Below are 21,265 nucleotides of genomic sequence, written 5' to 3' on the forward strand. Positions count from 1 at the left end.
GTGCCCGCTTGCCTCCGAGTCTGCATGTGGTCCCTGCGTTTTGTCTATTCTTGAGCCTACTGCCCAGGAGTTAGCTAGGAACTGGGAACGGCTCCAGGGCGTAGCACCCACTGGAGGTCTTTTCCGTTGCAGCCATTCCTCTTCTCTAGCTTAGTGCCATCAGGGGTCTCTTACTATTTGCAGACAAGGCTGAAAGAGGAAGCTGGGGTGTGGCACACACAGCAGCATAGTTCCACTAGCAAGGGGCCAAGGATATGGCCTGGTGATGGGGTGCCTGCCTAGAATATAGTAGTGAGGGGCTGGGGTCGGCTCAGCAGTAGAGCATCTGCGTAGGAACCCCCCAGTGAGGGCTGTGTCTGACAGGAGAAGACAGCTCACCTAGAGCGGCGTGGGCATTGGGTCTTCACTCATAGTTAGAATGATGGCCCTGGGATCCTTGAGCTCTGTTCTTGGCTGCACTGGGCTTTTGAGCCCTGGCTTGGCTGACATTGCTTCTAAATTCTTGCTCAGCTCTTGCTCGCCTACCTGTTCAGATGTCTCCGCAGCTGCCCAGGACTCCCAAGTGGAAACCTAGACCCATCTCTGCTTTGTCCACTTCTTCCTACCCCCAGCATCCATCATCTATACCACCATTTAGTTTCTGCACTCCCTCCCTCTTCCCACAGCTGCTTCTGTTTCTATCACTGTTGATAATGCCTTTCACAAAGCAGAATACCAAAAGCCTTTCTTTTCTACTTTAAATCAGAGAAAGCAAGGTGAAGGATATGTTGGACCTCTGTACTGCTTCTATAACTGCATCATGAATGAGTACTTTGATCATTTAAAGTTAGAAATGAAGGCAGCTTGCCTTGCTGGTCCCTGACAGACCCTCCTGGTTGCACCCATCCCTCACTGTGTCTGCACGGGTCTGCCTGCAGTGCGGATGTTCCAGGCCTTCTCTCCCCTTTGTCTGTCCGCTCTGGCATTTGTACCAAGGGTCAGTTTTCCCCATGCCCCTGGCTTCTCAGGCACTCCTGTCTTTTCGTGGCCACATTCTTTCTGGTTATCTACCACATGAGCCGGCATTCCTCACTGCCAGTTTGTAGAGCATTAAGTCATCAAGTTTGCCTGCATTAAGTCATGTGCCCTCTGGCAGCTCTTTGTGCTTCCCTGGAGTCCTTCATGCTCATTACCTGGGAGGTCCCAGCACCCCCCGGGAGATGCTTGCCGCGGAGTCCCTCCCCACTTTAAAGGACGCTCCTTTCCTAGGTGTTCGGGAGGAGCCAGTCGCTGCCGGGAGCTGACTCTCTTCTTGCCAAGCCCATCGATAAGCAGCACACGGACACTGTGGTGAACTTCCTCATTCGAGTGGCTTGCCAGGTATGGGAATGTGCAAGAGCAGCTGCCTAGTGACCCTGGAGCATGCATGGTGTCTGTGACCAGGCTTGAGAACAGGTCTCCTCCATTGATGCCAGGCTTGTGTTTCTGGAACTTGCTGTGTAGCTCAGGCTGACCTCTAATTTACCATCCTTCCACTTGCTGGAATTACAGATGTGTGCCACTGTCCGTGGCTGCCTGTATCTTTTTATTGATAGGCATGTCTGCCCCTCAGTTTCTCTCTTCAGTGTTAATGAAATAGTGGCATGACCTGGGGAAAAATTTAACATCTGTTCTGTCACGTAGAAGTCACAGGACAACTTGTGGGAATCAGTTCTCTTATCATCACGTGGGAGCTCAGGTTGTCAGGCCCGGCAGCAAGTAGCTTTGCCATCCGCCATCCGAGCCCAGCGCTTCTTACCATTTGCAACGTCTTGGTATAGTTAAGGGGTCTTGGCAGTTAGTGCACTTTCTTGTTTTCTTTGCTATATCAAGTTGGGGCTAATGCATAGCTCATGGCATTGAGTTGACTAGCCTGCAGAGATCTGTGCACCTTGCATTTACTTTTTTTTGTTTGTTTTTTGTTTTGTTTTGTTTTCAAGATGGTTTCTCTGTGTGTAGACCTGGCTGTCCTGGACTCACTTTGTAGACTAGGATGGCCTTGAACTCATAGAGATCCGCCTGCCTCTGCCTCCCAAGTGCTAAGATTAATGGCATGCATTACCATGCCTGGCTGAAACCTGTCATTTCTGTTTTCCAAAACCCAATATAAATGAAATTAAAAAAAAAAATTGGGGGGTTGTAGTTACTATAGAGATGGCTCAGGCTCAGTAGTTAAGAGCCTGCACCATGGGGCCTGGTTTTGATTACCAGCACCTACATTGTGGCTCATACCATCTGTAGCTCCAGGTCCAGAGGGTTCAATCCCCTCTTCTGGTCTTTACAGGCACCAGGCACGTACATGATAGAGTGATATACACGTAGACAAAATACCCAGAAACACAAAATAAATACGAAAAAAATTAAGTTTTCTTTTTAATTTGGGGGTGGTGTAGGTTCTTTAATCCTTAGAGCTATCAAACAAAAAGCTGTTTGTGAAATAGTAAAGATTGCTAAGAATTTGGAAGACTCCTCTGAGCTGTCCAGTCAGAAGATCCCTTGTCTCCTTGCAGTGTGTGGGTGTTTGTGCAGGTACCCCTTTTAGGGGAGTGTAGACCCTGTGCTCAGTTAGCACAGACACCTGCTGCAGGGGAGTAGGTCTGAGGAGACCTGAGGTTGAAGGAAGGGCGGGGGTGGGGAAGGTGCACGGGAGCTAGAACCCTGGGAAGCTCAGGTGTGCAGGGGTATTTGGGAAACAGTGCCTCTGCTCTTCTGCACCCATAAGTGACCAACTGACTGGCCTTTTCCTAGGTTAATGACAACACCAACACCGCAGGGTCACCTGGGGAGGTGCTCTCTCGCCGATGTGTGAATCTTCTCAAGACAGCTTTACGGCCAGACATGTGGTGCAAGTCGGAGCTCAAACTGCAGTGGTTTGACAAGCTGCTGATGACTGTGGTAGGTGTAGCTCATGCTGCCACCTGGCTCTGCTGTGGGCATAGAAGTGTGCATCTCCTGGGCCTGAGTCTGAAAGTCAAGCTTGGCTCATCTGTGTCTGCTCTGGCCTCCTCCGCTCTGTCTTCCGGCTCACCAAACACGACTTTGAACTTCCATCTTCTCAGCCCAGAGTGCTCAGACTAGAGCAGCAGTGTCTAAAAATTTCAGATGCATTTTTCTCTTTAAAGTGCATGTCCTAGCTAGCTGGCTTGGTATAAACGGTTGTGATTGACTGATGTTACGCCCCTCACCGTACGTTAGGATTTGTAAAGCCTGTTTTCAGTGGACCAGCCTCTAAGCCTGCAGTGGACTCTGTGAAGACGGGTGGTGTGCAGTCGCTGCCGTCCCGCTTGTCTCTGTGTCTTGTTTACCTTGGGTTTTCTGATGGCAGCAAAGCCTCGTCTCTGTCGTTGCCATCTCAGGTTCCCCTTGTCTGGTTGTTGATGGAATTTGAAAGCTTTCACTCTTGAAAGCCCAGGGTAGCTATCTGCTGATTGGGACTGCAAGGAATTAACACTGTTGTCAGAGGGTTAAAAGGCTTTGGGGGTGAGGGTTGGGGAGCACATGACGCAAACCAAAGGCCAGGTCCTTGCTGCTTGTCCGATTTCCTCATTGTCCTGTTGGAAAAGTACCTGGCTTTCCTGTCAAGTGGGTAGCTGTTAGAACTCAGTGCACAGACTCCACTGCTGCTGTGCGCCCACGTGGCTGCTGGACCTGGTCAGCACTGTAGAGAAATTACAGGAACTGAAGTTTCCAGAAATCCTGCCTGTGTTTCCTACAAATGTTTTTATTTTAAATGATATTATCATCTAGTACATGGATTAAATGATGCAGTTTGAAAAAACATTTCTCTTGGTATACATTTTTGCATTTTAAGTAATTATTCCAAGAGAAGCAGTCTGCATTATAATACCTTTCCATTTTAGACCAAATTTTAGTGATTTTTTTAAATAATTTATTTAACTTTATTTTATGTGCATTAGTGTGAAGGTGTCAGATTCCTTGGAATTGGCATGAGCTGCCATGTGGGTGCTGGGAATGGGAACCCGGGTCCTTTGGAAGAGCAGACAGTCATGTTTAACATTGAATACTAAAGTCTTAATGAGGTCTTTTAAAGAGGTCTGAGTTTTTACATCATATTCTAAAGGACACAATCTTATAAAGGTCCTACTGTGCGTAGTGGTCATCTGCTGTGACAGCTGTCCTGGGTTCATTCTTCAGTGGCTTTTTACTTAGTTCCAAATAATTGGTGGCATCTGGTTTCAAAGCTGTCTGGATTTGGATCTCCACTCTCTTTCCCTGAGAGTGGCCTGTTTTCCCTTTCCAGGAGCAGCCTAACCAGGTGAACTATGGGAATATCTGCACAGGACTGGAGGTGCTGAACTTCTTGCTAACCGTGCTGCAGTCATCGGCCATCCTCAGTAGCTTCAAGCCGCTGCAGCGGGGCATCGCGGCCTGCATGACGTGCGGGAACACCAAGGTGCTGCGAGCCGTCCACAGCCTCCTCTCTCGCCTCATGAGCATCTTCCCTACAGAGCCAAGTGAGTGCCCTTCCCCCCCCGGCCCCTCCTTTGCAGGAGACACGTGGGCCCTGGGACTGTTCCTTCAGCGCGCTCCTCCTGCCGTAGTAAGCGTGCATTGTTTGCCCACTTTGTTTTACTGCCAACATTATGTTTCTGTTTTGTTTTTGAGACAGGGTCTCAATATGTAGCTCAGGCTGGTCTTGAACTCTCAGAGCACTGCCTACCTCTGCTTCCTGAGTGCTGGGATTAAAGGCATGTGTGCCACTATGACCAGTCTCTCTGTCTCTTTTAAAATGTTGTTTGACTTGAAAACTTAATGGTAGTGCATTGTTTGTGTCTGTTTTGAAATGAATTTCTTTATCTGCTGGATGACTTCTTTTTTCAGGTATTTAAAGGAAGTTAGGTTAAAGTATAATAACAAACATTGAACAGTTGGCAACTTGTTTGTGTTCTGATTAAGTGTACTTAGAGCTGTCTGGATAAGAGTTGTGTGAAACAGCCATTCCGAGATGACGCTCACCCTGTCTTGGGGTGAAAGTTCTGTGCTGTGTTCTCCAGAGCTCAAGCTTGATCTTCGGGGTCGTGCTGCCTGGAGGCCCTAATCCCAGCTCTCTGCCCCCTTCTGTTTCAGGCACTTCGAGTGTGGCCTCCAAGTATGAAGAGCTGGAGTGCCTTTATGCTGCTGTTGGGAAGGTCATCTATGAAGGGCTCACTAACTATGAGAAGGCCACCAGCGCAAACCCCTCTCAGCTCTTTGGTGAGCACCTGTGTGGTCTCCCAGAACTGGTTCCTGTGGGCTGTGGTCCCTGCTCACTGGACAGGTGTCTTGGGACTTTGGGCTGATGTGCTGTATTCTGTCCATCACTTGTCCAAAAAGAGGTCTCTGTGTCTTTTGCTCAGCCCCAGCCCATACTTGGTTTGAAGGGAGTTGCTGCCTCCTGCGCTGTGTCCACTCACTAGTCAGCTGTTCACGAGACTTATCCCTGTCCACGTGACACAGCCGTAGAGAATCAGGGCAGCCCGAGGTAACAGGAAGGCCAAGCTAGAGATACTTACTGCTCCTTATCCTACTGCTCCACAGATTGGGTTGGTACTATAAACATTTTCCTTCCCGTATTACATTATCGTTGTGTAAAGCTTGGGAAACCGATATTTTTATTTAATCTAAATGAAAGTTACCTGTAGGCCTCTTTATTTATTAGTAATAAGTGCTCTTAACCATTGAGCTATCTCTCCAGCACCTGTGTGTTGTTTACTATGCATAAGAGTATATGTAAATCACTCTGGTTATGAAAATGCTTTTGTCTGAACCTGTATTCTGAATAATTTTAATTATTTCTCAAAAAAATCCCTTGCCTTCCAAAACTGGCTGTTTGCTCTCTGAAATCCAGAACCTGAGTGTGTTTGGTTTAATTAGTCTGGCTTCCTGTTCACACCTGGCTGCTCTAGAGCCCGCTGAGTCAAGGAGGCTGACTCAGGTGTTTTGGCTTTCATCACAGGGTAAAGGAACAGCTCTGCTTGTTCCTTCTCCAAAGTGCTTAGAGGAGAGTGGACCTCCATAGGTCCTGCCTCCCTCCTCTCTAGCGTGACCTCTGTGGGCCTTGCCTCCCACCTCTGCCAGTGATGGCAGGCTAGGGGAGCAGACAGTGAGGTGGGCCTGGGGAGCTGGCTGTGCCAAGCTCCTTGTCTAGTGGACTTAGCTCTACCACTGTTAGAGGAGAACACAGCAGCACACGTCACATTTTCATCATGGTCTCGGCTACCTGGCTTAAAATCAGGCTGGCTGTATGCAGAGCCAGGCTTTAACAAGGGTAGCCTGAATTGCTCACACCTGAGATGCTGGCACATAGAGATGGCAGATGCCCTCTGATGGCTCTGTCATGTGATGCAGGAATAGAGTTCATGTTCTGTCAGGGTCGAGGTGATATTAAAGATCAGGTCTTGCCGCACTTAGACATGGGGTGACGTCCTGTCTGACTGCTGGGGTCAAACTTGGGTGCTTGGGCTTGCTGGGCGAGCAGCATACTGATTGAACTGGTTCCCAGCACAGCCATGAGGTAACTGCTGTTCCTCCTCTGCAGGGACACTTATGATCCTCAAGGCGGCCTGTTGCAACAACCCGAGCTACATCGACAGGCTGATCTCTGTCTTCATGCGCTCCCTACAGAAGATGGTCCGAGAGCATTTAAACCCACAGGCAGCATCGGGGAGCACCGAAGCAACCGCAGGTGACAGCCGGGACTTCGGCTCTTTCTCCGTGGACTTCGTGGGTCATCTTGCCATGGCAGCAGTGTGTTTGAACACTGCTGTGAACATAGTTTACCGTGAAGTTCAGTTGATATGTTCTTGGGACAGAGGTTAAAAGTCAAAGTACAGCTCAGGCTAAAAATTTAGTTTCAAAATTATGAGTGTAAGAATGAGAAGCCGTTGAATGTGGAGAGATCATGTGAGCCTTCATCACTGCCACTGAGTTACCAGAGTGCTCTATGACAGAGTGCCTAGCCAGAGGTGCCGTTCTGAAGAGTTGTCAGTTACCAGAACTGAGCCAAGGCTTTCACCAACTCTGTGTGTGTGTGTGTGTGTGTGTGTGTGTGTGTGTTTTGGGGGCAGGGGGCTAGCAGGGTGCCGTGTTTCCCATGGCTGCTGAGGGCTCCCCCAGGACCCAAGTACCAAGTAACTTCAGGTAGGATGTGAAAGAAGTTGGGGTGCCCTGTTCAGGTCCCATCAGCTATGTCACCTACCTTGTTTGTGGCTGGGACTCCTGGAGGGCACTTTGCAAGGTGCAGCCATAAGGAAGTGTCACTGCTTCAGATCTCAGCGTGCCAGCTGTGGGGGAAAAGCATAGCGTGAAAGCATTTGCAAATGTTTTCTACAGACACTGGCTCCTTTAAGTACATCTGTAGGGGTCGGATCCACGTATTTGTTCTTGGTCTGCACAGCTGGAACAAGTGAGCTGGTGATGCTGAGCCTGGATCTTGTGAAGACTCGTCTGGCTGTGATGAGCATGGAGATGCGAAAGAACTTCATCCAGACCATCCTGACCTCCCTCATCGAGAAGTCTCCAGATGCCAAGATCCTCCGAGCTGTGGTGAAGATCGTGGAGGAGTGGGTTAAGAATAATTCTCCAATGGCAGCCAATCAGGTGAGCTGGCAGGATGGCACCTGTCTGCAGCCCAGGAACGCTGAAGCATGGCCCTCTTACTCTCCCTTCTGAAGAACAAGGGGCTTGTATACTCTCCACAGTAGCTTTGCTCAGTGAGGAGGTCACTGGAGCCCTGGCTGAACCAAGCAGACAACTGATCTGCCAGACTCCTCACAGTGACCCTTGTAAGTTTGTTCTTTAATGGTGGTAGCAGTGAGCTGTGAAACACTGTTGCAGGTGAGGGACTGTTATGTGTGAGGGTGACTTCTGACTCTTCCCAGTGAGTCAGCCCAGGCATATCTTGGCTTTGAGTACCCAGTGGTTACCACAATCACATTTGATTTTTTTTTTTTTTTCTCTTTAAAAGTGAGCTGGCTTGATTGTGGTAAATAATAATGTTATTGGTAAAGTAACAGAAGCAGGGAGAGTTGGGAAGGTGGCTGTGAAATGCTTTTGGATTTTTGTTTTTCAAGTAGAAGTAATTGGCACTTTCTTTGGGGAAACCAATTTTATAGACACCTACACTCCGGGAGAAGTCAATCTTGCTCGTGAAAATGATGACTTACATAGAGAAACGCTTTCCAGAAGACCTTGAACTAAATGCCCAGTTTTTGGACCTTGTTAACTATGTCTACAGGTAATTCAGCATGGGTCGCATTGCCTATGGGTCCATGGTATGTTTCCCACTCGGCAGCGCCGTATGGCTTTAATCTTCTACTTCCATGGAAATTGAGTACTCACTTTGATATTAAGGTAGCATACCTTGATGACATTTCTTTGTCTTTAAGATTTGTTTTATGTGTAAGGATGGTTTTTTCCTGCTTGTATGTATGTGCAGCACCCATGGAGGACAGAAGGGAGTGTCAGATCTGACAGAACTGAAGTTACGGGGGGTTGTGAGTGGCTGAGGGTTCTGGCAATCAAACCCAGGTTCTCCGGAAGTGCAGCTGCTGATCTTAATCACCGCTCCGTCTCTCTAGTGCCCTTGATAGCCTTTCTGAGCCCTTGCACAAGTGCTGCTTAAGCCTTCGCGGTGGGCACACCCTTGGTGTTACAGCGGAACTGATGGGGTACAGCCGGTGCATACCGTCTGGAACACTGAGAAGGACCATCACTTGTTTCTCCTCTCGCCTCCTCTCGTTACAGGGATGAGACACTTTCTGGTAGTGAGCTGACTGCCAAGCTTGAGCCTGCCTTTCTCTCTGGGCTGCGTTGTGCCCAGCCGTTGATCAGGGCCAAATTTTTCGAGGTTTTTGACAACTCTATGAAACGCCGTGTCTATGAGCGCCTGCTGTATGTCACCTGTTCCCAGAACTGGGAAGCCATGGGGAGCCATTTCTGGATCAAGCAGTGCATTGAGGTAGGGCGGATGAACTCGCCTGTGTGGCTGGGAGAGCCTGGGGCTTTCTAAAAGGGACAGAAGGCAGCAGCAGGTAATCTGTGAATTGGTCACTTTTCTGTGGTTGTGATAAAACCGTGAGCATGGCGACTTATGAAAGAAAGCATTTGGCTGGGATTATGGTTCCCTGCAGAGGGTTTGGTCTGTGAGATTTCGGAGTGGGGTTAGAGGTGGGGTTGGGGGACAGTGGATGGATGGACACAGCTCATGGACCATTGTTGCTCATGGGCTTCAGGCACCAGGCAGCGCTGGCTTGTCAGGTTATTAGTGCTCAGCAGATTGATGTCTGCTTACCTAGAATGAATAAAACCAGGTTTCTCCTTTAAGGCAACTGTGGCAAATACTTCTTAAATTCTCTCTGATGCAAGGAAGGGAACTGTGTCCTGGGCCTCAGTGACAGCTGGTTGTCATGGATCCTGCTTGTGAAGACTGACTTTTCGTCAGTTCCTGGGACAGCATAAGCACTGGCCCTGTAGTGATTACACAGGGCCTGCCACAAGCGGAAATGTTTGGGGAAGTGCTGAGAACACAAGGAGGTTTCACTGGCAGTCAAGGGCTGGTGGCATATCACAGAAGCTCTTCTGTGTCCTCACCCCCTGGAGAAGTGTGGACATTGTTATCTCTGAGCTTCTGTGTCCTCACCCCCTGGAGAAGTGTGGACATTGTTATATCTGAGCTTATGTGTCCTCACCCCCTGGAGAAGTGTGGACATTGTTATCTCTGAGCTTATGAGAAGTCTTGGAGGGGTTCAGAGTCTAGCTGTGTGGGAAGAGATGATTTTGAGAAAGTGGGTCTAAAGATGGTCTAGGAGGTTCCTGGCCTGAGGTTAGGGCTATGCCACATATAGTGAGAGAAGAGGAGAGCAGAGGGAAGTGAAGAGGAGGCCTCTGCCTAGACAGTGCCGCTGGGTCAGAGGGAGGGTGCTAAGCCAGAGGAGGTTGGGCCAAGAGCAGTTGGAAAGCAAGTTCAGGCCTGCGCTAACCTGGGCTTGGGGCGGGGGCGCGTTGTGCCCTGGGCTGTGGACCTATATGTAAACTGCAGTTGTAATGGCCGGGTGTTCCTGGTGTTCACACTCCCAGTGCCTGTGCTGCCTTAAAACTGCTCCTTTTCCCCCATGATCCTCTAGCTCCTTCTGGCCGTGTGTGAAAAGAGCACAGCCATTGGTACCAGCTGCCAGGGAGCCATGCTCCCATCCATTACCAATGTCATCAACCTGGCCGACAGCCATGACCGAGCTGCCTTTGCCATGGTCACGCACGTCAAGCAGGAGCCTCGGGAGCGAGAGAACAGTGAGTCTAAAGAAGAGGTGAGACCCTGACTGCCTGGACAAAGTTGCCACTAGTTTTGAGTTGGCAAAAACAGAGCTTGTTTCTCCCCAAAACCTGAGTGTGGTGCCTGAGTTTAGACTTTCTCACCATTAAAAACGAGAAGCATCTTAGTTGCTGAGCCCTGGGGCATCGTTCTGAGCCAGTTCTCCTTAAAACAGAGGAATTTATTTTGAAGTTTTCCCCTCAAATTAATGTAATACTTTGATGCTGTACTTGGACTAGACGTGACACCCATCATACAGGAACCCAGTGCTGAGCCCTCCACAGCCTTCTGGGAGTGCTGTGTATTGCCACGTGCCTGGATATGGGTGGCATGGAACCAAAAGGGGATCTAGAAAGAAGCTGGTGCCTTAGTCTTCACAGCTCTCCTGGCTCTCCATTCTTCTCATGGGAGTGCATATCTGGCACTCTTCAGGCTACTGGCTTTGGGACACACAACCTGTTGGGGGTATGAATTTTAGAAGAAAATCATTCGTCAACAAGGGAGGACACTTGCTTCCTTTGCTCTAAAAGGGGTAGTTTGGGGCTGGGGTTGTAGCTTGGATGGTAGAGTACTTGCCTAGCACATGTGAAGCCCCTGGGCTTGATATCTAGCACAATTCAGTTAAGGAAGAAGAGTGGCTAATTGAGTCATTTGATACAGTGTTGCCACAGTAATCTGAGTGACATCAGCAGCTGCCCTTGGTGACTATTCAAGGACAACGTTGTGATTAGTATACTTGATCTATTGACTTTCAGGGATAGTTTCCTCACTTCATTGATGACTGTGACTTTCTAGAAGCTCGAGACAGGAAGTTTATTCCTGTGCATGTCATGGAAGACACTGACCAGGCATGTCCTGTGTGTGACATAAGAGTATATAAATATAGTGTTAATGTGACATAGCAGGGCTTCTGGGCAGCCATACTGAATTGTGCCAGAGATCAAGCCCCGGGCTTCACATGTGCTAGGCAAGTACTCTACCATCCAAGCTACAACCCCAGCCCCAAACTACCCCTTTTAGAGCAAAGGAAGCAAGTGTTCTTCCTTGTTGCTAAGTGAATTTCTTCTAAAATTCATACAAAGCAAATGATACATACAGTCTTCTGATCCCACTGAAGTGTGTACTGTTTTATTTTGCTTCCTGTAATTCAAACACAAAAACAAATGGTCATCCTTCCACAGTTGTTTAAGAGAGAGATGCAGTGGGGTACAGGGTGGCTCATGAGGGTTGACTGTGAGCCAGAGTACCATGGTGTACTGATGGAAATGCCAGAAGGAAACACATTCTGTTTGCTAGCCAAGGGGAGAAGCAAGTTCTAGAGCGGATGAGCTGGCTCTTGTTTACGTGTTTTAATTAAAGAGTTATTTAGATACAACAATGGCCTTCATCAAAAATGCTTAGAAACATAATACACTGCATATTTTGGGTGTTTCTGGATTTGAAAATTCAGGTTTTTTTTTTTTTGTTTTTGTTTTCTGTTTTTGTTTGTTTGTTTGTTTGTTTTCCTCCTCCCCTGTTGTTTTGCATCAGGGGAGAAAAAAAGTCTACAAACCAGAAATTTGAGCATCATATGGGTGGTGCTTAAGAAGTTCTGCATGTGAAGCCGTTTATGTTTGGTGGCTTTAAGATTAGGTAGGGGTGCTTGGAGAAAAGCTTCTAGAAAACTAGGAAAAGTTGCCCTTGTCAAAATGGAGAGCTGGAGACCTGGCTCGGTGCTTACGGTGCTTGCTGCCTCTGTAGGGGACCCGCTGTGTTCAGGCCCCAGCAGCAGCTCAGGTCTCAGCACAACCTCTCCTTACCCCAGCACTAGGGGATCTGTGTCCCTCCTTTGGCTTCCGTGGGCACCCGCACTCAGGGGCACATTTCCCACACACACTCACACGTACACATAATTAAAGTCTTTTTAAAAGTAGCTAGTGGTTTGTAGGAGTGGTGTTTGTTGGGTTCTTGTGAACTCCCTGACCTCCTGCATTTTTTTTGTGTGTTTTGGTTAGGATGTAGAGATTGATATTGAGCTGGCTCCTGGCGATCAGACCAGCACACCCAAAACCAAAGAGCTTTCTGAGAAGGACATTGGGAACCAGCTGCACATGCTGACCAACCGACACGACAAATTTCTTGATACTCTCCGGGAAGTGAAGGTCTGTGGGCAAGTTTGGCTATGAATATCTTCTGCCCCCATCTTTACTTTATTTATTTTTTATTCCAAACAGGTTCATTCCACACCAGTATACATTCTCTTACCAGTTACCCCAGTTGAAACCATATAGTTTCTATGTATTTATTCTGGGAGAGTCTGAAGTCAACATTTAATAATAATCAAGGAAGCAGATACAGGGCTCGACAGGGAAAACAGAGTTGGTTTCTCCACTGCTTACTGTGGAGATGGTAAAATGACTTAGTAATGAACAGTAACTCTGGGTTATTGTTCAAGTGCTTCAAGTCAGTGGCACTATTCTTGTCCTGGGTAAGTGTAGCTTGCCGAAGGAGAAGGACTCAGAGTGTCCTCATGAACCTTTCATGCTGCCCCTGCTGCTAGAACGGAAGGAGGGCTGTGGGTCTGTTCTGAAGATCTTCTGTGGGCGGGGCTAACTCAGCGGTGGGGTGGCCTCGGTGTCCGTTGGAGCGGGGTGGTGGGAGGCATATCATGCCGTCTCAGCTCGACCTCTTCTGCCTGCAGACTGGAGCACTCCTCAGTGCCTTCGTCCAGCTGTGCCACATTTCCACGACCCTGGCTGAGAAGACGTGGGTGCAGCTCTTCCCCAGGCTGTGGAAAATCCTGTCCGACAGACAGCAGCATGTGAGCCATAGCGTACAGCCCTGCTCGGGGGTGTAGTTTTAGCTTCGATGACCGATCCTCAGTGAGCACAGTTCTAAGTTCCGGAACATGATAGAGCTACTGATTCTCCCCACCCCAGGGCCAGGTGGTGAGAGAGTTTTCTCATCTGTGTTCGAGTCAGGGTCTTAGTATCTACCCCAGGTTGGCCACAAGCTCACCTCATAGCCCAGGCTATGGCCTTACACTTGCCATCTCCCTGCCTCAACCTCTCAAGTGCTGGGATTTCAGGTATGCAATAGCACACCAGGTTCAGGCTTGTCAGTTTTTGAGTGAAGACCTGAGACAGCTCACTCTCTGGTTCTAGGCCTTGGCGGGGGAGATCAGCCCATTCCTGTGCAGTGGCAGCCATCAGGTGCAGCGTGACTGTCAGCCAAGCGCCTTGAACTGCTTCGTGGAAGCCATGTCCCAGTGTGTGCCCCCGATCCCCATGCGGCCCTGCGTGCTGAAGTACCTGGGGAAGACTCACAACCTCTGGTTCCGCTCCACGTTGATGCTGGAGCACCAGGCCTTTGAGAAGGGGCTGAGCCTGCAGATCAAACCGAAGCAAACAGCCGAGTTTTATGAGCAGGAGAGCATAACGCCACCTCAGCAGGTGACTCTCCTCATTCCATCAATGACTTTCAATAAGTACATTCTCCCGGAGGTTTTCAGTGATGCTCAGGGAGTTGCTTTGCTGGTTACGTCTGGGTTTGACCCAAGCACTCAGAAACAGTGATGTCTTTCAGGAGATATTGGATTCCCTCGCTGAACTGTACTCCCTGTTACAAGAAGAGGACATGTGGGCCGGCCTTTGGCAGAAGAGATGCAAGTTCTCGGAGACGGCCACCGCCATCGCTTATGAGCAGCATGGCTTCTTTGAGCAGGTGACGGCTGGTGGCGCTCGCTTCTGGTTCTTCCTTCCTGTGAAGAAAGTTTGCTTAAGTTACAATAAGTTTGCATTTGGGCAGATGGCTGTTTCATCAAGCGTTTTTGTCATTTGTTGAAGTGCTTGGAACCCAGAACTTCAGTGGGCTCAGCAAGCCTCCTGAACCCCAGCCACTCTGTGCTATCTGCTCAGGAAGACCCTTTGAAGTCTTGATACATGCCATACATGGTTTAAAACACTTAAATTGTGTATGCCCATGTGTGTGCATGTACGAGTCCATGTGGCAAGGCACACACACGGAGGTCAGGGGCCAGCTTTCTGTAGTCTTTTTTTTTTTTTTTTTTCTCCTTCCGCCTTTACCCGAGCTCTAGGGCTTTAACTCAGGTCGTCAAGCCTTTACCTGCCTAGACATCTTTACTTCAGTCTTCTAGCATCAGACACTGATACGGATGCTCTTCCCCTGCTGTCCCTAGCTCCTTTGGAAACAGTGGGCAGATGCGCTCAGTGCTTGGCTTCCGTCCTTAGCCTCGTGCTTCCTGTGTGGCACAGGCGCTGATTGTGGACTGGATCTTGGGCCCAGAACTGACCACATTTGCATGTCCTGTGGGTGTCTTTGCCATCTTTGTAAGGGCTGTCCCCTCCTCTGTTCTGTCTCTAAAAGGTGAGTTGTGGGGAGCAGGTAGCCTTGTATGAGAAGGCTATAGATGTTCCTAGGTTTGTGTCCAGCTTTCCCCGAACAGATGGGAGAAGACAAGGAAAACACTGTTTCTCAGGAGTCTGATGGCATTGTTGTCTTTTTTTAGGCCCAAGAATCCTATGAAAAGGCAATGGACAAAGCCAAAAAAGAACATGAGCGGAGTAATGCCTCCCCTTCCATTTTCCCTGAGTACCAGCTATGGGAGGACCACTGGATTAGGTGAGCTGAACCCGGGCTTGGTAGGCCTTTTTAAATATTCAGATGACACCTATTTATTTGCATGTGTCCCAGGCGAGGTGGCGAGTACCCTTACCACATAGACATCCTGCCGGCCCATCAAACACCAGCTTTTTTTGAGACAGGGTTTCTTTGTGTAGCCGTGGCTGTCCTGGAAATCACTCTGTAGGCCAGGCTGGCCTCAAACAGACAAGAGATCTGTCTGCCTCTGCCTCCTGCGTGCTGGGATTAAAGGTTGTGCCACCAGTGCCTGGCCAAACACCAGTTTTTTAAATCAAGCATTCTAACACAATACAGCTTAGAGAGATACATTGATTTGATATATGTGGACTGGAGAGTAACAGCAAGAAAATACTAAAGTCTTTGGACTTTTCTCATTATTAGGCTATTTTCTCCTAGGCCAGAAAACTGTATGTGCAGTATAGCACTGCAGTCACAACAAACAGATGCTTGTCTGGAGTCTGAACTGAGCTGTTTCCAGCTTTACTGACTGGACTCTCCTGTCATGGGGGAATGGACATCCTGAAAGTGTGCACAAGGCGGTAGTAAAGGAATGTAGTTCAACATGGCGCGTGCTGCCAAAAGCATCTCAGAGTCACTGTGTTTGATTTTAAACTAGTGTGTGTTTGTTGTATATCAAGAACCTTTTAGTTGCCGGCCACCGTCAGATCAAGGTATTGACTCCCCTGTGGAGCCATAGCTCCTGGTTTAGAAGTTTGTGGATGGGCTGGACGTGGTGACACACGCCTTTAATCACAGCATACTAGAAGCAGGCAGGTCTCTGAGTTTGAGACCAGTATGGTCTGCACAGTGAGACCCAGCCAGGGGTTTAATTCATTTGAGTGAACTAAAGGACTGAGGGAACACGTATATGAATTCTTCCTGAGTGTTTCTCGAAGGGGTTGGTTGCTATAAAGTCTGAGAAATGCCTTAAATGTCTTACGTAGTTAAATGTGCTAGTAAGAAACCAGATCCTTCCTGCCTCCCCTTGGGATCTAGAGCTCTGTCCTGTTGTCTGTCACAGGGCAGGCAGGCAGGCCTCCTGAAGGGACACCCTGATGTTGTCTGTCACAGGGCAGGCAGGCAGGCCTCCTGCAGGGACACCCTGGCAGCTTTCCGTAGCAGGCTACCCCAGCATTCTTTTTTTCCGTAGCAGGCTACCCCAGCATTCTTTTTTTCCGTAGCAGGCTGCCCCAGCATTCTTTTTTTCTGTATTGACGCAGTCCCAAGAGCCTCTCTTTGCCTTTCTTAGCCTGCCAGTAGGTTGATCTGGTTGAGCTTCTGTTCATAACCCTGGTCTCATAGGTGCTCCAAGGAGCTGAACCAGTGGGAAGCCTTGACCGAGTTTGGCCAATCCAAAGGCCACATAAATCCCTACCTCGTCCTGGAGTGTGCTTGGAGGGTGTCCAACTGGACCGCCATGAAGGAGGCACTGGTGCAGGTACGACCCCTCTCCTGTTGTTACTGAGATTTCTCCGAAACCGAGTAGGTTTGTTATTCGGTGAACATTCAGAGAGACAGAGTACATGTATGTTCATGTCCAATAGTGTAGTGCCTGCAGAGGCTAGAAGAAGGCTTTAGCTCTAGAGCTGGTTACTGGTGTACAGGTAAGCTGTCTTTTTTAGACAAAACTCAGGTTCTCTGCAAAACTGACCTACTGAGCCAGTGTTTCTCAACCTGTGGGTCGTGAGGGTTGTGAATCTTGGCGTCAAAAGACCCTTTCTCAGGGGTTGCCTAAGACAATCAGAAAACACAGATAGTTACGTTATGATTCCTAACAGGAGCAAAATTACAGTTGTGAAGTAGTAAGGAAAATAAATTTATATTTGGGGTCACTGCAGCATGAGGCATTGTACCCAAAGGTCCCAGTGTTTGGAGAGTTGAAACTGCAGTGCGAAGCCATCCCCTGGCACTCAGTTTGGCTTGAATATTGTGTAGAGACTTTCACCTCTGAGGGCAGAGTAATACCATGAGGAGGTCTGGAAGGATTTGCAGTTAGTAGATTTTGTTGGAGGGGTCATCAGGACTTACACAAAGGACTGGAGCGACAGCAGCCCGGCCAGCGTGCCTGCTGTTACCTGAGGAGCCACCTCAGGTAACAGGCTCCTGTTAGCATGGCTGGGAGATGTGCAGTGGAATGGGGTGTTTAAAATGACTTGATCCTGGGGGCTTGGTGCATATGGTGCCGTGACAGGAGTCCAGTGTGTCTTCTCTCTGGGAGCTTTTGTGTTGTGCTCTGCAACCCAGGAGTCTGGCTGCTCACTTGGAGTTCAGGAGAGAGACTTAGAAGAGCAGTGTAAACATCTGGCTTCTCTGTTGAAAGCCGGGTCTATGTCAGGGCTGGATTTCTGTGCTCTGCTTTCCCGTCACCACCCTGCCTGTCGCCTTTCACTGCAGGTGGAGGTCAGCTGTCCAAAGGAGATGGCTTGGAAGGTTAACATGTACCGTGGGTACCTGGCCATCTGCCACCCCGAGGAGCAGCAGCTCAGCTTCATTGAGCGCCTGGTGGAGATGGCCAGCAGCCTGGCCATCCGCGAGTGGCGGCGGCTGCCCCACGTGGTGTCGCATGTGCACACGCCTCTTCTCCAGGTAGGTACCGCTCCCTCCGTGCTGGAGCTCCTTGCCTGCAGTCCTCCGGGTTGCAGAGCAGCCGAGGTCCATGACGAGCCGAGTGCAGGGGAAAGGCTTGGCCCTGGGCTCGCCCTTTCCCGTGGGAAGTCATCCTCGGGAAAGGAAGGCCAGAATCTGAACATGAGGAGGAAAGCTGTGGCTTTTCATTTTGGAATTTCAGGGTCTGAAACATTCTCCCAAGTGATTTTGATTTTACCCTATAGCCTTTGGTGCATGCCAGGGTGAGACTACCGTTCAGAGAGGTCCTATCTAGCCTTGAAACACTGAAGTGAGTTGTGCCTTGATGTCCTCCTTTGGACATCAGACATCAGCACACGTTTCTGGTGATTTGTGAATGAATTCTTTGACACTAAACCAATATGTTGGGTTTGTCGAGGTATTAATCTGTTTTATATTGTAAACAGCAGTGTTAGCTACAGTGTAGGCTACCGTGTGAACCGTTTGGTATCTCCTTCTAGAGATATAAAGTACCTCCTTCGAGAGGCATAAAGGTCAGAGGACCATAGCTTTTGACAGTCGTCTTGCTAGGAAAAATTGTGTGGGACATCAGACAGAATGTGTGTGTGTGTGTGTGTCCCCTTCTGTCCCCTTTGTTGTTTCTTACAGGGCTACTAGTACTTCATCTGAGATTTCCCTGCTGTTTTTTGAGTCCTGAGCATCTCTTAAAACCCCATAGTTGGTTTAAGGAGATTAAATCCCAGTGAGTTCTGAGAGCAGGAATTCAGGGTGTAACAGTGTGTCTATCTTCTCAGAAGCTTATGGACTCCGCTGTCTCAGGAGCCACGGTTTACTGACCAGTGCCTTGTTGTCATTTTGATGCTTTTCTATATGTCTGTTACCTCTGCTTTTCTGAAAGTGCCCTACAATCAGAGTTACTATACACATCTGCGATAGTCCAAATTTAGGTTACTGAAATATTCTCAAGCTTTTAGTTGTGAGCAGACTTTTCCCTTTGCTCTACAGTGTAGGAGACGTTTGCTGCTACAGTGACTTGTGGATTTCCAGAGTTTTCTCACTTTTTTTATTTCCCTAGGTACACACACATACAACAGGCCAGCCAGGCCAGCCAGGCCAGCCAGGCCACAGCACATCCTGCCACTCCCTTCACACAAAGGATTGAACTCAGGGCCTTCATGCTAGGCAAGCAGCCCACTCTTGTGACTACTGAGAAACTCTCTTTGCCTGGAAATGGTTAATGGCTGCATTTGTGAACAAGTTGATGAAAGTAGCAGCCACGAGTGACATAATTGTGAAAGCGTAGGAATTGTTGTGCAGTTACATGCTGAAAGCATGGAGTTTAAGATGCAGCCCGTCACACCATCTTGGTGTTCGCATGTCTTGGATGGTGAATGAAAAGCAGTCCGATTGCCTCACTGTTTTCCTCATGGTTTGTAATAGAAGTAGTTGTTGGTAGTCTGACTATGGACTGCATTTAAAGAGATGATTACTCAGGCTGGAGAGATGGCTCAGTGGTTAAGAGCACTGACTGCTATTCCAGAGAACCAATTCCCAGCACCCACATGATGGCCCACAGCCATTTGTAATGTCAGTTCTAGGGGATCTAACACAAGTGATAGTTGCCTCCACATAGCTAAGAAATCTTTTTGTTGTTGTTTTTCAAGACAGGGTTCCTCTGTTGTGTACCCTGACTATAACATGGAACTTGTTTTGTAGACCAGAGTGGCCTAAAATGCAAAGAACTGAGTGCTGAGATAAACAGTGTGTGCTCCCACACTGGGCAGTTTTGTTTCCTGAAAAGGGGTCTCGCTGTGTAGCCTTCGCTGGCCTAGAACTCAGGCTGGCTTCAGACTCATACATAGATATCTGCTTGCCTCTTCCTTCCAGATGCTCAGAGACATACACCACCACACCCACTGTCTTTGTTTTGTTTTATGTATGCATGTGTGTGAAAGTCAGAGGACATCTTGGGACAGTGAGCCTCTTGACCACTGAGCCATCTCACCAGTCCCCAACTAAGAAATCTTAGTGAAAACCCAGGCAGTGCCCATAAGAGTACTTTCAGGAAGCCTTTCTTTGGTTTGGACTGTTTGTTTTGTAGCTGTGTATGCATCTTGGCCTGGATTATGGAGGTCAGAAGACAGTTTTCCAGAATCAGTTCTGTCCTTCCACCCGGGGGTTCTGGAGAGCAAACTCAGGCTTGGCGGCAAGCGGCCCTTCCCGCTGGGCACTCCCCCCAGCCCTCAGCTGTGGGCTCTCTTCTGTGCCCTCCTCAGGCTGCCCAGCAGATCATAGAGCTCCAGGAAGCTGCACAGATAAATGCAGGCCTGCAGCCCACTAACCTGGGCAGGAACAACAGCCTCCATGACATGAAGACGGTGGTGAAGACCTGGAGGAACCGGCTGCCCATCGTGTCAGACGACTTGTCGCACTGGAGCAGCGTCTTCATGTGGCGGCAGCACCATTACCAGGGTAAACCGACCTGGTCCGGCATGCATTCATCATGTAATTTTCCAGACGCCCCGCTGTGCTGCCTTCATGTCTTTGTTTTGTTTTTTTGTTTTTGTTTTTTTCCCCAGATTTTGAGGTGGTGGTAGTAATGGTGAGGGGCAGAGGTGAAGGTGGGAAACAGTGGGAGGGTTTTATGCTGTGCATCACACCCACTTGATAAGTTTTCTACTTAGCCGGAATTCCTGCTAGACCTTGGGTGCAGGCCAGGATGAATGAGTGATGGCACACTCTGTTTCAGAGCCCTGCTTAAGCAGCACCTGTTCTTAGGCGGCTTTGTGTCCACCTGCTCTAAACCCTCCGGGAATCCTTATATCAAGGACCCACCTTTGTGATTCTGTGACCTTCTCAGGGAAGACAGGCACACTGTACTCTGGTTCCCCTCCACCCCCTCTCTTTTTCCTGAAACAGGACTTCATATATACCAAGCTGGTCTCCTTCACTATGTGCTTAAGGGCTGAGGATAACCTTGAACTTCTGATCCTTCCTCCCCAGTCCCCCAAGTACTGAGGCTACAGCCATTCTTTGTCATGCCCCATCTTTGTTGTTTTAGGGAACAAACCCAGGGCTTCCTGTGTTAGACAGGTATTCTACCAACTAAGCCTTATTCAAGTCTCTAGTCTGTGATGTAGGAATCCAGAGAAAGTGGCAAGGGTATCCTGTTTTCATGAGCCATGTTATATGTGTTTTTCATTTTTTCTTTAAGCCTGATTATAATGCACTTAGGAAAGCATGTGACATGCCTGACAGCTAATTTCTTTGCTCTTTAGCAATTGTAACTGCATATGAAAATAGTTCTCACCATGACCCAAGTTCCAACAATGCCATGCTTGGAGTTCATGCCTCAGCCTCTGCCATCATCCAGTATGGGAAAATTGCCCGGAAGCAAGGTCTAGTTAATGTGGCGCTGGATATACTGAGCCGTATCCATACCATCCCCACTGTTCCCATCGTGGATTGCTTCCAGAAGATTCGACAGCAAGTGAAATGCTATCTCCAGCTGGCAGGAGTGATGGGCAAGAACGAGTGCATGCAGGTAGGGTCCTGGGCCAGGCAGAGAGCAAAGGAGAGGAGAGCATTCCAAACACACACAGCCTTGGCAGCGGGAAAATTATTCCTCCAAAGAAGAAAGGAAAGGAAACCGTTCAGACTTAGAACTGCATCTGTGGTCACTATTCTACCATGTGCTTAGCTAATGGGTTT

At 48.7% G+C, this 21,265-nt stretch overlaps 1 protein-coding gene across 21 annotated transcripts in view; it reads left to right on the forward strand.

Moving 5' to 3' along the window:
* Window positions 1-21,265, forward strand: part of Trrap (transformation/transcription domain associated protein) — a 92,497-nt gene that overhangs the window by 52,618 nt on the left and 18,614 nt on the right. For 12 of the 21 annotated variants that reach the window (XM_060368123.1, XM_060368117.1, XM_060368119.1 and 9 more), the window contains 18 exons: window positions 1,249-1,359; window positions 2,767-2,913; window positions 4,280-4,493; window positions 5,107-5,232; window positions 6,557-6,703; window positions 7,415-7,617; window positions 8,133-8,254; window positions 8,764-8,977; window positions 10,143-10,322; window positions 12,322-12,468; window positions 13,008-13,127; window positions 13,471-13,758; window positions 13,892-14,029; window positions 14,835-14,947; window positions 16,271-16,406; window positions 17,363-17,554; window positions 19,831-20,059; window positions 20,833-21,098. In XM_060368123.1, the coding sequence (XP_060224106.1) occupies window positions 1,249-1,359; window positions 2,767-2,913; window positions 4,280-4,493; window positions 5,107-5,232; window positions 6,557-6,703; window positions 7,415-7,617; window positions 8,133-8,254; window positions 8,764-8,977; window positions 10,143-10,322; window positions 12,322-12,468; window positions 13,008-13,127; window positions 13,471-13,758; window positions 13,892-14,029; window positions 14,835-14,947; window positions 16,271-16,406; window positions 17,363-17,554; window positions 19,831-20,059; window positions 20,833-21,098 (3,093 nt within the window). The remainder of the gene's footprint in view (window positions 1-1,248; window positions 1,360-2,766; window positions 2,914-4,279; window positions 4,494-5,106; window positions 5,233-6,556; window positions 6,704-7,414; window positions 7,618-8,132; window positions 8,255-8,763; window positions 8,978-10,142; window positions 10,323-12,321; window positions 12,469-13,007; window positions 13,128-13,470; window positions 13,759-13,891; window positions 14,030-14,834; window positions 14,948-16,270; window positions 16,407-17,362; window positions 17,555-19,830; window positions 20,060-20,832; window positions 21,099-21,265) is intronic. The other 9 variants (XM_060368121.1, XM_060368126.1, XM_021648984.2 and 6 more) reach the window with 2 other exon arrangements.

The sequence above is a fragment of the Meriones unguiculatus genome, chromosome 15, assembly GCF_030254825.1.
Source record: "Meriones unguiculatus strain TT.TT164.6M chromosome 15, Bangor_MerUng_6.1, whole genome shotgun sequence".
In the NCBI taxonomy this organism is placed as follows: Eukaryota; Metazoa; Chordata; class Mammalia; order Rodentia; family Muridae; genus Meriones; species Meriones unguiculatus.